The sequence below is a fragment of the Desmodus rotundus genome, chromosome 8 (genome assembly GCF_022682495.2).
Source record: "Desmodus rotundus isolate HL8 chromosome 8, HLdesRot8A.1, whole genome shotgun sequence".
NCBI lineage: Eukaryota > Metazoa > Chordata > Mammalia > Chiroptera > Phyllostomidae > Desmodus > Desmodus rotundus.
Window position 1 is genome coordinate 102,837,014 of NC_071394.1, and position 16,483 is coordinate 102,853,496.

Here is a 16,483-nt window from a genome sequence, read left to right on the forward strand (position 1 = left end):
GTAAGGTAAACACTTTGAAAGACATCTATTAGCATTTTTATATGAAACTAACAACAGCTAAAATGTAAACACTAAGTACTAGGCACTATGTTAAATTATTTCTGCCTCAAAACAAACTCATTTTAAAGATGAGAAATGGAGGCTGAGAGAAGCTAAATTATCCAAGATCATCCATCTAGTTAACAGTCAGGATTCAAATCCAGTCAGACTACAAAGTCTCTTAACTAATATGTTCTACCTGACACCACAGCAAATCCTTTAGTTTAACATCTGAAGCACATCTAGAGCTATTATCTTCTCTCCATTCAGACCACTAGAGAAACAGGTAAGAAAATCCAAGACATCCACCCCTTTTCAATTAGTAACCAACAGATGTCTTACAGAGTAGCTGAGATAATATTCAGAATTCTCAAAGATGAAAGACACAAAAATGTGAAATAATGTAAACTTATGAGAGGTCATATCATAAACGCAAATGCCTAAACGAGACAGAAAAAAAAAAAGTAAACAAGTGACAGGGTGGACAGACAGAGGTAATTACAGGGTTACTCTTCCCTATCATCAACCACCTGCTCTGAGGGGTTATGGCAGGAGTGTCACACTCATTTTCACTGGGGGTCATATCAGCCTCACCGCTGCCTTCAAAGGGCCGAATGTAATTTTAGGACTGTGTAAATGTAACTACTCAACAGTTACGTGAGAGCTCAGCGCTGCCGCTGGATAGAAACAGGGTGCTGGGCTGGATTCAGCCGCAGGCCTCTTGTTTGTCACCTGTGGGTTATGGTTACAGGTCCCAGGCTAAAGGAGGTGGCCACTTAACTGACTGTTGCCTTGTGGTAATATGGGCTCAATGTTGACAGCCCTCCCAGTTTTAAAAAGGAAGTCTGCTACCTGAAATTTTAAAGTAAATCTCCCAATGTTTAAATACAATATACTCAAAATGTCTTTAAAAACATTGTACAGCTCAAACAAAATATGCCTAAGACCTCTACTTCAAAAATGCTGCTGCTAAAGACAGAGGTATATTTTTGCTACTATCTATGCTCAATTAGCCACAAGAAAATACACAGTATTCTGCAATAAAGCTACTTCCTGAACTTCCTTAATTAGACTTTTTTTTTTAACCTTTTGAATAGTCCATTTTTATGCAGTTAACCACCAAAGTTTCAAACAGTGGGCTACTTGAAAACATCTCATACTTAAAGTTACTTTACCATCGACTCCAAAGTCACTCCCTCCCCCTCTGCCCACTGTTTTTCTCGGGAAGCAGAGGCAGGTAAGGCATCTAACAGAAAACAAATCTGCTCTTCCCTATCATCAATCACCTTCTCTTCCTGGGTGTTACATGTACATATAGGCCCCATTTCCTGAACCTCACATTGGCATTTCGATGAATCTCTCTATCTCCTCTCTCTTCCCTCCCTTGCTTACACACACACACACACACACACACACACACACTCACACCGCTTGAGAGATTTTCTTCTTTCTTTCAACCTTTTGTACAATCACACATTCACTTTTGTACAATTACAAACACACAAAGCCAATGCTAATCATGATTTCAAAAGTGAAAACAGTGATATCCTTTATCAAGGAAAAATAAAGGCCACTTTCTAAAGGAAACGAGTAACATCAAATTCTAATATTCTACACAATAACTAAAGAGTCCAGTAACTATTTTCTTATTTAATTTTTATGGTTTTATATTTTTACTGTTTTATTAGTATTAGAGTAAAATTTAACTTTTATCACAAATGCATTTTAAATACTGTGAATATTTAAAAAAGGTTTTTAGGTACATGAATGTGTATTCCAACTTCGAAACAAGCAATTTATGAAGACATTAAATATCAACTTTTAAAATTAAAAAATTTCCTTTATTATATGGATGACAGTACATCTGATATGTAATTCAAGAAATGTTTTCCCAGTTTTGTCTACTGCACTGTTCTACTCTCAGTGAAGAAGCCAATGTTACATTTCCCCATTTTTCAGTTTAATGCAACATAAAATATTTCAGGAATGAAAAACCAACAGAACCAGGCAAGGCCAAATAATCCAGTATAGTATCACTGCTGGGGCTATATTTTATTCAAAATAAATAAAGTTGGAAAGAACATTGACTTTAGCTTCAGAACACTTATGGGGAAGCCACTTAACCTCTCCAATTTTCTATTTATATTTTCAATACCCAGAGCTTTATTTCCATTTCCATTTGAAAACCAACTTACCGAAGACTCACTATCACGAATGAGGAAATCACCTTCGTGCCCTCTTTCATTTAATGCCATTTCTGCTTGATGCCTGGTGACCTTCCCATAATACCAAGGATTGCCAGCAAACTTTCCAGTGAGTGAAGGCCTAATATAATCACACTGTGGAGGTGATGGTTCCAAACCTGAGGTTAAAGGATTATTCTGCATAATGGTAACATAGTTTTTTGGCACCAGACCAACCATTCCATTTATCTTCCTGCATTTCCACCACTCAGGGTCATTTTCAGGTTTTTCAATAACATCCATTACATCTCCTTTCTCAAAATTAAGTTCTTCATCATTGGATGAGCTGAATGGGTAAAGAGCTTGTACCACATGCAACACTTGCCCAGTATTGAGGTTATTGACGACTGCTGCTAATTTCTCTGACAGAGAACCTACATGGTCACCCAAAGGACTGTCACCTTCCTCAGTTACATAGTTTGAAGGGAACCATCCAACTTGTCCATTGTAGCTACCCCGCCACCACCCATCACTGCATTTCTCCATGACGATCACCTTCGTCCCTTTTATCAATGATAATTCATCCTCTCTCTCTGCCATGTAGTTAAATTTCACATATGCAGGCATGTTGAGGTCATAGAGACGTTCCCCTATGTCAACAGAGCTATCATCAGCAGGAGATGCAGAATCTGGCATACTGGGTTTTCTTTTGACTTTTCCAATGCCTGTTCAGATTGGGGGAAAAAAAAAAAAGTAATGAGAAGAGAATACAAAACAATGATAACCTAGAAAAACCAATTTATTCATGATTTAAAAAAAAATCCTCAACTCTAGTTCTTTTAAGCCTAAAACATAAATATATTTCTCGTTTTCTTTCTCCTCCTTCCCTCTACTCCTTCTACTCTCATGACTAATTTATTTTATAACTAGAAATTTATACCTTTTGCCCATCCCCTTTACCGATTTTTTTAATAACCAAACACTTAACTGCAGTTATTACTTAACAGTTCACCTTCTCATCTTTTCTTGTCAAAAGCCGTGAAATAACTGCATAATTATAAAGTTGTCCTAAACTAACAAATTTTCTCTTAAATGCAAATAAATTATTTCCCTCATATCTACTATCCAAGTACATAAAAGGTCTACCAAACACATCTTATTTTTTTAATCTAGATTTTATAATTAGCTGTACAGAAATAAAAATAACAACTTACAACTTGACACATGCAATATAAAATTGTAGTTTTGTCTGGGTAACATTCTCATTTGCTTTCTTACTTCCAAGACCCAGGTTGCTCTATTTATTTCATATTTATTTAAAAATAATAAATTATTTGTTTGCCTCCCTCACTCCATTCACGTGGAAGCTCAACAAGGGAAGGGATTTTTAGTTAGTTTGTTCATGTATATAATCCTAAGCATCTCACAATAGATGCTTAATATATACTTGTTGAAAGGTAAGAGAAAATCACCAAATGGTAATATCATCACAGATGTATGCAACATCATCACTGGTCAAGCATTTTCACCACTGCTCATTTGTTTTTATTTTTTATTTAATTTTAATCCTCAGTTGAGGATATGTTTATGGCTTTTAGGGAGGGGAGCGGAGGGAGAAGAGAAAGAAACACTGATGTGAGACAAGTAGTGACTGGCTGTCTCCTATAGGTGCCCTGACCGGGGACTGAACCTGCAACCTTTTGGAGCGCAGGATGACACTCCAACCAACTGAGCACCCGACCAGGGCACCACTACACTACTCACTTCTTAGCACGTGATTTTGTGTTCTATTTTTACCAAGAAAACTATTCCTAGGTAAAATTTCTCAAATACTTTCTCTCTCTCAAAACTTTGTTACTCTCCTTTTTTTCATCCAAGTTTCCATCCTTTTAGGTTCTTAATACCATCTGTACTGCCTCTTTGCCATCCTTGTTTCCTTTTTACTCAATCTCTTCAATTTTCTAAAATCAACACTCAGATACATGGGCTCTACTCTAAAATAAAGTTACTTCACCTCCACTACTCCCTTTAAAATATTCCATTATTTAAAAAGCTGTCTTCCTTTTCCCTTCAACTTTTTCACCACTCACTCCTAACTCCTTTTAATATGGTCACCTATCTCCACATTAAAACTACTCAATTTAAACCATTTATGACAGTGTGTCATCTCCTCCGTGCCAATCAGTATCTTTTAGAGTCCTCAGTCTTTTCAAACTCTATGCAGCAACCAATATCTGATTACTTTTTCCATCAACTTCTCCCTGTCTTCCCTACTGACTTGTTTAACTATTCTTATGTGTCTTTGTCTAAGCTCCGCCTCTCAATCTTGTTATAAAACTGCATTCTATTTGTTTACTTGTCTATCTCCTTACTAAGAGAACAAGCTTCTTGAGGGCAGAAAACTGGACCTTATTACCTTTTATCTCCAGTGCTTACCAGTACCGACTGTTTTGGGAATGAATAAGTGAAATGATTCCTCATCTGAAAAATGTTTCCTAAGATGCCATGCTTGGACTTCCCCTTCACTTCAAGGAAATCATACACTTTCCATTCTTTGTAACTCCTGTACAGAAGGTTCCAAGGTCTCTTTGTAGCTCTAAGCATTTGGGAATTCAAACACTACAAATCCAATTGTCACCAGACGCCTACAAATTTTATCATCAGTACCTCAAATACAAATACCACATTCAAATAAAATATCCATAAATCAACTCCCTCCCTCCCAGTATCTGTAAATCAACTCCCTCTCCTTCCCAATTTCTGGTTAATGGTGTATCATCATCCACACCAGGGGTTTTTATGGAGTAGAAAACTCCAGTCCACCAACCTTCTAAAAAGAGTAACTAATGAGGTGGCAGATACTGTCAGAATCAATTTTTGCAGAACTTTGAAATCTAGTAAAAAACTTACAAAAACCAGGGCAAGGCTTAATGAAAAAAGAAAGTTGTGGCATTTTAAGTTGCCTGCTAACCATCACTTATATCTCAAATCAGCAGTGGCTGTGAGAACAACAATCTGCACTCCTAATGGCAGAAGAAGCACCACGGATCTTATTCTCAAAGAACTGTAATTGTGGGTTTCAACCTATCTCAGCTACCTGAAGGACCAGTGGCTTGCCTTGGTTAACCTGACTTTGGAACATTCCAGGGTTAGAGCATCTTTGCTGAAATCATTTAATTGATACAGTAGCCTGGGGCAAAGAGCAACAATTGGGACAAGGAAGAAACACTGAAAACCCTAGGAAAGAAGAGTATAGGCAATGCTATATCTGGGTAATAAGGACTTTTATTTTTTAAAGATTTTATTTATTTGTTTCTAGAGAGAGGAAAAGGGAAGAAAAGAGGGAGACAAACATCAATGTGTGGTTGCCTCTCTTGTACCCTCAACTGGGGATCTGGCCTGCAACCCAGGCACATGCCCTCACTGTGAATAGAACCTGCTACCCTTTGGTTCACAGGCTGGTACTCAATCCACTGAGCCACACCAGCCAGAGCTGGGATTTTAAAAGACCCTGTGTATACCAGAGGATTGCCACATACATAGCTGGGGCTGGACACATATTCAGGAAAGGCCTGAGAAGACCCTAAGTTCTTACCTTTGGTTGACCTTCATGGTTTGAAGAAGCACTAAGTGAAGTCTAAGGAAGAATTACAAATGGCCTGGCTAAGTGTTGAAAGAATATTTTTTTTCCTTTTCTTTTGGTTCCAGGTGTTTAAGGAAATTGTCAAAACACTAGTTGGTCAATAAGGAAACAGAACGGACTTCAGTAGCCACACATGACAAAGAATAGACTTTACAAAAATAGTTTAGAAAAATTATTTAACAAGCAAACAATAACAACACACAATAAGGAGCAACAATGAACCCTACAGAAGGGATAGAATGTGAACAACAACTATTAATCAAGAATTCTATATCCATCAAAATTGTCCTTTAAAACTAAAGGAAAAATTAAGACACTCCTAGATAAACAAAAACTGGAGGAATTTGTTATACTAGACCTCTGCTATAACAAATGTTAAAAAAAAACAACAAAAAAGTCTTCCAGGTTGAAAGGACACTAAACAGTAACTTGAAAAACATGAGGAAATAAAGAACGATGATAAAGGTAGCTACATTTGTAAATATAAAAGCCAGTAGTATTACATTTTTGGCTTATAAGTCCTCTTTTTTCCCCATATGATTTAATATGCAAATGTATAAAACAATAATTCCAAATCTAGGTTAATAGGCACATAATGTATAAAGATGGAACTGTAAAGAAGAAGAGTTTTAAATACCATTAAAGCAAAGTTTTTATTAATTCAAACTTGACTGATAAAAACTTAAATTATAATCCCCAGGATAATCAATAGGGAAAAGCTAAATTAAAAAAATATATACATATATATAAAAATTAGAAGAGGAACAAAATGGTACATCAGAAAAATATAACTTAAAAGAAGGCAATAATAAAGAAATGAAAGAAGGAAAAGGTGTAAGACACACAGAAAACAAGTAGCAAAATAGCAAAAAGCTTTTCTTAATAGTAATTACTTTAAATATAAATGGATTAGAATGTTGAATTAAAAAGCAAAATAGTTTAAAAACAATACAACTGTATGCTATCTACAAGACACTGACTTTAGATCCAAAGATGCAAGCAGGTTTGAAAGTGAGAGAATGGAAAAAGATATGCCATAAAGACAGTAACTAAAAGAGAGCTGGGATGGTTACATTTATATCAGACAACAGACTCTAAGACAAAACTTGTTACAGGAGACAAAGAAGGACATTACATATTGTTAAAAGAGTCAGTCTATCAAGAAGATGTACTAATTATAATTATATACACAACCATAATAGAGCCCAAAGACATATAAAGCAAACACTGACAGAATTAAAAGGGAAAATTGACAGTCCTACAATATAATTAAGAGACTTCAATACCTCATTCTCACTAATGGAGAGAACTAGACAAAAGATTAAGGAAATAGAGGACTTAAACCAACTAGAGCTAACAGATGTATATGGTATACAATAGCAGAATACACATTTTTCTACAGTGCACATGAAACACTCTCCAAGATAAAATATATGTTGGCCCCAATAAATTTAAAGAGACTGAGACTGCATAGAATCTCTAACCACATAAAATGAAAATAGAAATCAATAACAGAAAGGAACATTTAAAAATTCACAAATACAAGGGGGGACACCCCCCAAAAAAAACAGAATTATTTTCTGGAGGATGGGCCCTTTGTAGTATAGGCTTCCCCTGCTAGGTTAGTGTTCTAGGAACCTATCTGTATCAGTGTATCACGCGCACCTGCCCACGCTGCACTGAGTATTCAGCAGTTTTTGACCAGAGATAGCATGACCCCATGCCCTACCCTCCCTGTTCACACAAATCTTGCCTCAAGAGACTTTTTTTTGTTTCCCTGGATGAAAAAAATCCTCAAAGGGAAATGTTTAGGTGATGTGGAAGAGGTGAAACAAAAACAGCAGAAGCAGCTAACTAGCATCAAAATCAGTAAATTCAAAACTAATATGAGCAGTGGAAAAAATGTCTCAATGGGTGTACTGCATCAAATGGAGAATACTTTGAAGGTAAATGAAGTTTAAACATGTAAGAATAAATATACAACTTTTTATACATAAGTTCCGTTTTTTTGCCCCCCCCCAATATATAAAAATCAACGCATTCCAACAACCGATAGGTCAAAGAAGAAATACAATTGAGATTACAAAATACTGCGAGAAAAATGAAAACATAACATACTAAAATTTATAGGCTGTAGCAAAGCAGGGCTCAGAGGGAAATTTATAACTCTAAAAGCTTCCATTAAAAAAAAAATCTCAAATCAACAATCTAATTTCATGCCTTGAGGAACTAGAAAAAGATCAAGTGAACAGAAAGGAAGCTAGCAGAAGGAACAAAATAATAAAGATTAGAGCAACCCTGGCTGGTGTGGCTCAGTGGACTGAGCGCAAGTCTGCGAATCAAAGGGTCCCAGGCTCAATTCCCAGCCAGGGCACACGCCTGGGTTGAGGTCCAGGTCCCCAGTAGGGGGCATGTGATAGGCAACCACACATTGATGTTTCTCTCCCTCTCTCTCTCCCTTCCTCTCTCTCTGAAAATAAATAAAAATCTTAAAAAAAAAAAAGATTAGAGCAGAGATAAACACAAAAAATATACAAACAACAAAAAAATCAAGGAAACCAAAGTTGGTCTTTGAAAGTATCAGCAATTGATAAATCTTCAGCTAGACTGACCAAGAAAAAAGAAAGAACTCAAATTAGTCAAATCAGAAATGCAGACATTAGTAAGGACCTTATGGAAATAAAAGAATAAGACCTATAAATAACTAAATGCCAATAAATTAGATCACAGAACAAACTGCTAGAAACACACAAACTACCAAAACTGACACAAGAAGAAACAGAAAATTTGCAACAAGTAAAAGATTGAATCAGTAATCAAAAACTTCTCAACAAGGAAAAGTCCAAGACCAGATAACTCAATTTGTGAATTCTACCAAACATTTCCTTCTCAAACTTTTACAAAAACAGAAGCAAACATCTAACTTATCCTATGAGGCCAGCATTACCCTAATACTAAAGCCAGGTAACAACATCACAAGAAAACTAATGACCAATATCCCTCATAAATACAATTATGGATGTAAAAATCCTCAACCAAATAGTAGATTCTTGTTATTGATGGTAGTTATGTTCTATAAAGTCACCACGAATAACTGAATATGCAAATACTGAACCATTCATTACTCCTAGGAAAAATACAGGGCTGGGTCCTATAAGCCTCTGTTCACAACATTTTTGTTCAACAATCATAAAAACTTGTTTTATATGTTTCTCTTTAAAGATACTATAAATTATTAATTCATTCACATTGAACTCATGCCTGAATGACTACCTAACGTGTATTCCTTTCACAAGACAAATCAGTTGTTTTTTGTTTTTTTTTTAAATAATTTTTATGATTATGCTATTACAGTTGTCCCATTTCCCCCCCCGTTATTCCTCTCCACCCTGCACACCCCCTCTCACCTGCACCCCCCTTGCCGCCTTTAGTTCATGTTCATAGGTCATACATTTAAGTTCTTTGGCTTCTCTATTTCCTATATTATTCTTAACCTCCCCCTGTCTATTCTGTACCTACCATTTATGTTTCTTATTACCTTTCCCCCCATTCTCCCCTCTCCCCCTCCCTGCTGATAACCCTCCATGTGATCTCCATTTCTGTGATTCTCTTCCTGTTCTAGTTGTTTGCTTAATTTTTGTTTTTTAGGTTCAGTTGTTGATAGTTGTGAGTTTGTTTTCATTTTATTGTTCATAGTTTTTGATCTTCTTTTTCTTACATAAGTCCCTTTAACATTTCATATAATAAGGGCCGGGTGATGATGAATTCCTTTAACTTGACCTTATCTGGGAAGCACCTTATCTGCCCTTCCATTCTAAATGATAGCTTTGCTGGATAGAGTAATCTTGGATGTAGGTCCTTGCCTTTCATGACTTGGAATACTTCCTTCTAGTCCCTTCTTGCCTCTAAGGTTTCTTTTGAGAAATCAGCTGAGAGTCCTATGGGAACTCCTTTGTAGGTAACTGTGTCCTTTTCTCTTGCTACTTCTAAGATTCTCTCCTTCTGTTTAATCTTGGGTAATGTAATCATGATGTGCCTTGGTGTGTGCTTCCTTGGGTCCAACTTCCTTGGGATCTCTGAGCTTCCTGGACTTCCTGAAAGTCTATTTCCTTCGACAGATTGGAGAAGTTCTCCTTCATTATTTGTTCAAATAAGTTTTCAATTTCTTGGTCGTACTCTTCTCCTAGCACCACTATGATTCGGATGTTGGAACGTTTCAAGATGTCCTGGAGGTTCCTAAGCCTCTCCTCAGTTTTTTGAATTCTTGTTTCTTCATTCTGTTCTGGTTGAATGTTTCTTTCTTCCTTCTGCTCCAAACCATTGATTTGAGTCCTGGTTTCCTTCCCATCACTGTTGCTTCCCTGTATATTTTTCTTTATTTTACATAATGCAACCTTCACTACTGCTTGTGTCTTTTTTATGCTATTGAAGTACCCAGTGAGTTCCTGGAGCATCCTGATAACCAATGTTTTGAACTGTGTATCTGATAGGTTGGCTGTCTCTTCATCACTTAGTTGTATTTTTTTTTCTGGAGCTTTGAACTGTTCTTTCATTTGGGCCATTTTTTTTTTTGTTTGGCGCACCTGTTACGTATTAAGAGGCGGAGTCTTAGGTGTTCACCAGGGCAGGGCAACCCACCACATCCCTGTGTTGTGACGCTGTATGTGGGGGAAGGGTCTGAGAGGGAACAGTGCCGCTTGCTCTGCTCTCTGCTGGTTTTCAGTCACTCCCTCCACTACCTACAATCAAATTGTGCCCTTCTGGTGCTGATTCCCGGATGGGTGGGTTTGTTTATGTTCTAGGACCTTGTGGGTCTCTCCAATGAACTCTCCTGTGAGGCTGGGAGTTTCTCATGCTGTTGCCTCAACCCCCATAGGTATTTTCAATCAGAGGTTTTAAGGCTTTATTTCCCCGAACTAGAACTCAAGGTTGTTCTGAGTTCTGAGTGGTCTGTCTCACTCCCCAGCTGTTCCTCCCAGTTTATCTGTATGAAAATGTGGGACAGCCCAGTTCGAATTTCACCACCTCGCTGGGTTCGCCAGCCGCTGCCTTGTGGTGAGTCCTCTCCGCCCAGCTGCCCTTCTGTACCCTTCCTACTGGTCTGGATGAATGTTTCTTCTTTAACTCCTTGGTTGTCGGACTTCCATAGAGTTCAATTTTCAGTCAGTTCTGGTTGTTTTTTGTTTTTAAATTTGTTGTCCATCTTTTGGTTGTGTGAGAAGGCACAGTGTGTCTACCTACGCCTCCAACTTGGCCGGAAGTCCCTGTTTTGTTTTGTTTTTAGGCTAATAACACTAGACAACCATTTAGAACTATGTTTGGAACCATTTTAAACAGCAAAATTGCCCCCAAAAGGACAAAAATGCAGAAACACGGCACTAAATAAGCAGACCATGGAAAGGACACCAATTTAGAGTATAAAAGCTGAAACAAGAAGGCAGAGTATAATATTGTTCAACCTCAACTGGCAACATGTAAATCAGGCAACTCAAAATTTTTGTCACTCTGCACATGTCCCCTAAAGCATATCATGAGTATCAATTTGGGGCTTACAAATAAATTTTATCAAGTAGTCAAATTCACAAATATGGAATCTACAAAAAAATAAGGATTATCTATATTGGCAAACTGAATATACAAGCAGCATATTAACAGAATTGCACATCATCATGATCAAGTGAGATTTGTCCAAAAAAGAGAGGTTCAACATATGAAAATCAATGTTATATATATAACACTGACACAATAAAGAGGAATAAAATCCCACATGATTATCTCAATTGATATGGAAAAAACACTGGACAAAAATCTAATACCTTTTTATGGTAAAAAGTATCAGCAAATTAGGAATAGAATTTTCCTTAAAGGGCATTTATGTAAAACCCACAGTTTACATTCTATAGTGAAAAGACTAAAAGCTTTCCCTCTAAGATTAGGAATAGAACACGGTTACCCTCTTTCACCACTTCTACTCAACAATGTACTGGACATGATAGCCAGAGCAATTAGGGAAGGAACAGAAATAAAAGATATCCAAGCAGAAAAGAAAGAAGTAAAATAATCCTCATTCACAGATGACATGATTTGATACACAGAAAACCCTAAAGAATCCACAAAAAATTCAAACTAATAAATGAATTTAGTTAGCAAAGTTGCAAGATTCAAAATCAACACACAAAATCAGTTGTACTTCTATACTCTAGTGGTGAACTGAGAGGAAATTTAAAAAACAATTCCACTTATAGCATTAAGAAGAATAAAACACGCAGGAATAAATGTAATCACAGAGGTATAAGACTTGTACATTGAACACTACAAAAAATTGCTAAAAGAAATTAAACATATAAATAAACGGAAAGACATTCTGTGCTTATAGATTTAAAGACAACATTTTTAGATGGCAACACTATCCAAAGTGGTCCCACACATTCAAAATAATCCTTAAAGTTCCAACACCCCCTTTTTGCAGAAATCAAAAAGGGTGATCCTAACATTTATATGGAATTGCAAGGGACCCAGAATAGCCAAAACAATCTTAAACAATAAAAATGAAGTTGGAGGACTCATACTTCTCAATTTTAAAACTTAATAACAAAGCCACAGTAATCAAATCAGTGTAGTACTAGCATAAAAGGATAGGCGTATAGACTAATGGAATAGAACTGAGCTCTGAAATGCACCCATACATGGGTGTCAACTGATATATGGTCAACTGATTTTTCAACAAGGAGGCAAACGCCATTAATCAGAAATACAACAGTCTCTTCAACAAATAGTGCTGGGACAACTGGATACCCGCATGCAAAAGAGAAATGAAGTTGGACTCCTATTTCACCACACATACAAAACTTAACTCAAAATGGACTAATGACACAAATATAATAGTTAAAACTTTAAAACTCTCAGAAGAAAACATAGGGTAAAGCCTTCATGAGCTTGGATACAGCAATGAATTCTTAAGATTTTACACCAAAAGCACAAACAAAAAAAGATAAATTTTACTTCATTAAAATAAAAAAATAAAACATTTGTACAAAGAACACTTAAAGTGAAAAGACAACCTACTGAATTAGGAAAGAATATTTGCAAAAAAATTCTGATAAGGATTATAAAGAACTCTTAGAACTCAACGACAACAAAGAAAAACATCCTATTTGAAAAAATGGGCAAAGGAATTGAAATAAACATTTCTTCAATGAATATACATGAATGCCCCAAAATCACATGAAAAGATGCTCAACATCATTAGGGATTAGGAAAATGCAAATCAAAACCACAATGAGACACCAATTCACATCTACTGGATGGCAATAATAAAACCAAACCAAACCAAACCAAATAGAAGGAAAACAACAAGTGTTGCTGAGGATACAGAGAAACTGGAACTCCTCTTACACTGCTGGTCAAAATGTAAAGTGGTACAACTGCTGTGGAAAGCAGTTTGATGGTTCCTCAAGATGTTAAATACAGAATCATCATATGATGCAGTAATTCCACTCCAGGTATATACCCAAAATTAACTTAAAAAAGGTACTCAAACAAATATTTGTACACAAGTCTTCACACTTTCACTATTCACAATGACCAAAAAGTAGAAACAACCTAAATGTCCATCAACAAGTGAATGGATAAACAAAGTGGTATTCACATAATGCAACATTTTCGACCATAAAAGAAATGAAGTAGTGATACATGCTACAGCATGGATGCACCTCAAAAACAGTATGTTAGTTCAAGAAAAAGAAACAAAAGGTCACATGTTATATAAAGGTCACATTTATATGAAACAGGCAGGATATATAAATCCATACTGACAGGAAACAGATGAGTGGTTGCTAAGGGCTGAACAAAAGGGGTAATAGGGAATGGCTGCCTAATAGGAAAGGGTTTCTTTTTTGGGTAATGAAAATGGTTTGCAATTACAGATGTGATGGTTGCACATCACTGTTAATGTACTAAACACCATTAAATTGTATACCATACCTTCAAATGGTTAATTTTGTTACACCAATTTTATCTCATAAAATTTTTTCTTAAAAGATTCCCACACCGAAGTCTAAAAAACAAAATAAATAAGCAAAACAGAAACAGATTCATAGATACAGAAAACATTTTGATGGCTGCCAGATGGGAGAAAGGTTGTAGCGCGGGGTAGGGAATGGGTGAAAAATGTGAAGGGATTTAGAAGTACCAATTTGTATTTATAGAATAGTCACAGAGAAACAAACTAGAGCACAGAGAATATAGTCAGTAATACTGTAATAACTATGTATGGTGTAAGATGGATACTAGATTTGGGGGGTGACCACTTTATAAGGTATATTAATGTCTAATCATGGGGTTATACTCCTGATAATATTGTACATCTCTGCAATTTAAAAAGAAAAAAAAAAGATTCCCATATAAAATCCTGAAGATCTTTTCTGCCTTATCATCAGGTCTTTTCTGCCAACACTTTATAGTATTTTTACTATTCATTTGCCAGCTAGTACAGGCCTATTGTGTTGTGCTTGAGCCTTCACCACCCTCTAAACTAGTTTCTTACTAATCCAATCTGTCTTGCTTCCACCCATCCAATTAATCTTCTTGTAAAATACGGCTGCAATCACATGATGCTGTTGCTCAAGAGCCAAAGGTGGCTCTTCATTGCCTTTCAAATTAAGAGAAATATTCTGCTTAGAATGTACAGCCCTCTAGAATGTCCTCAGCCTTCCTCTCCCTGCTTACAGTATAGGCTACTGAAAACAGCACAGACCTTGAATCAGACTTTGAGTTCAAATTCCAGCTATATCACTTACTAACTGGAATCTTGAGCAAGCTATTTTTCTGAGCTGAGAAATGGAGAAAACACCACTTACCATGACAGTGTTGTGAAACATGTTATATAAAAGCATCTTTTTATAATGCCCTCCACTTAAACTACGCTAAATTTTAACAAAATGGACCCCTTAAAAATCAATCCCCGAATAGATATTTCTACCTTCATGACTTGTTTACTTTGTTTGCTAGTTTCTCCCCCAAATCTTATTAAAACTTCTACATTTCAAAAATCTACCCTTTCGATAAGTACCATTTCAAATAACAACTTTATTTTATTCATCTTCCTACTTTCTTCATTTCTCACCCTCAGTGATATGTACATTCTCCTTTTTTAAACACCCTAGTAGCTTATACTTCTGAAGTCCTTGTATGATAACATTTCCTGCGTTAAGCCCCTCTACTTGAGCATAAGCTCCTGGAGAAGAGCATTCTGTCTCACTGATCTTTTTCATTTCCTATACTTCATAACTGTGTACATAGCAGATGTTCAATAAATGTTTGTTAAGCTGATTAAAACTGAATGCTGATAAAAGAAAATACAAAATTTGAACTCTGAATAAAGACAAGTACCAAAATGATTTTTTTCTAACTAAATTCATTAGGGTAACATTGATTAATAAGGTTATATAGGTTTCAAGTATACATTTCTATGACACATGATCTGTATATTGCGTTGTGTGCCCACTTAAAAAAAATTCTGATTAAGATAATCTCTAAGACTAATTATACACTGCCAGAAAAAGAATGAAGAATTTTTGGACAGACCCAACAATTAAAGTCCCAAATAAGAAAGCACCAAAAACAACCTATTTTAATTTTGGAGGCAAGGGAAATTTCAGGGAAAGAATATAAACTTAGAATTTTCATTTTCTGTACAATTAAAAGCCTTCTGTGATCTCTTTGTGAGCATGTCTTCAACCTCAAAACTGTTCAACTAATGCTACAGCCATACAAGCTCCTCAGTTACCCCTGAAAAACCCCATTCTATTTCAAGGATATGAGCCTTTGCACATGATGCTTTTTGCCCTAAAACACTCACTATACTCATTCTTCAAGACTCAGTCATGGTATTTTCTCACCAAAGATTTCCCTCTCTCTCCCCAAAACAGAGTTAATGTATTCCTTCTCTATGCTACTACTATTCTTTGTAAATATTCTTACTATAATGCTCAACACTCTGTATACCAGTATTTTCTTCCTTGAGATCAAACACCATGTTTTAAATCACCTATCTATTCCCAGTGCCTGATCCATATTAAGTGTTCCGTTAACATTTATCATGTGAATGACAGACAAATGCATGCGTAATCTATAACTTGCTTGTTTACCCTACTTTCACAATTCCTTGGAAGGGCCTGTTTCCTTTGCTTCCATTGCTACAAAACAGTCTTCCCAAACTTCTAGCAATGAGAGTAGATGTGAAAGTACTTCACAAAAATATATAAAGTATCAGCACCTCTTAATTTCTAAATCATTTTATAATTGGCAACTATTGAATCACTATACTAGCAGAATCCCTCAGGTATTTTTTTCTAAATTCTCCCCAACTTCAGTTAGTTCACCACAATCCTCCTAATCTCATTTAGTGCCTTTTGCATTAACTCTTTCTAATCCTTTGCTTATTTGACTCTAACCTTTCTCTGCTCTTTAGTAATAATGGGTGTAAAAGAGACTCTAGTTTAAATTTTCATCTGGCTATTTGCTGGCTAATTTTATCTTGATCCAGTAATTTAATCTTCTTTAAACTACAGTTTCCTTGCTTGTGTAATGATGGCATGTATTAAGAACCTACCTCATA

General features: G+C 36.0%; 1 protein-coding gene across 4 annotated transcripts in view; it reads right to left on the reverse strand.

Moving 5' to 3' along the window:
* Nucleotides 1-16,483, reverse strand: part of NCK1 (NCK adaptor protein 1) — a 553,292-nt gene that overhangs the window by 649 nt on the left and 536,160 nt on the right. For all 4 annotated transcript variants that reach the window (XM_053929351.1, XM_053929352.1, XM_053929350.1 and 1 more), the window contains one exon: nucleotides 2,235-2,947. In XM_053929351.1, the coding sequence (XP_053785326.1) occupies nucleotides 2,235-2,947 (713 nt within the window). The remainder of the gene's footprint in view (nucleotides 1-2,234; nucleotides 2,948-16,483) is intronic.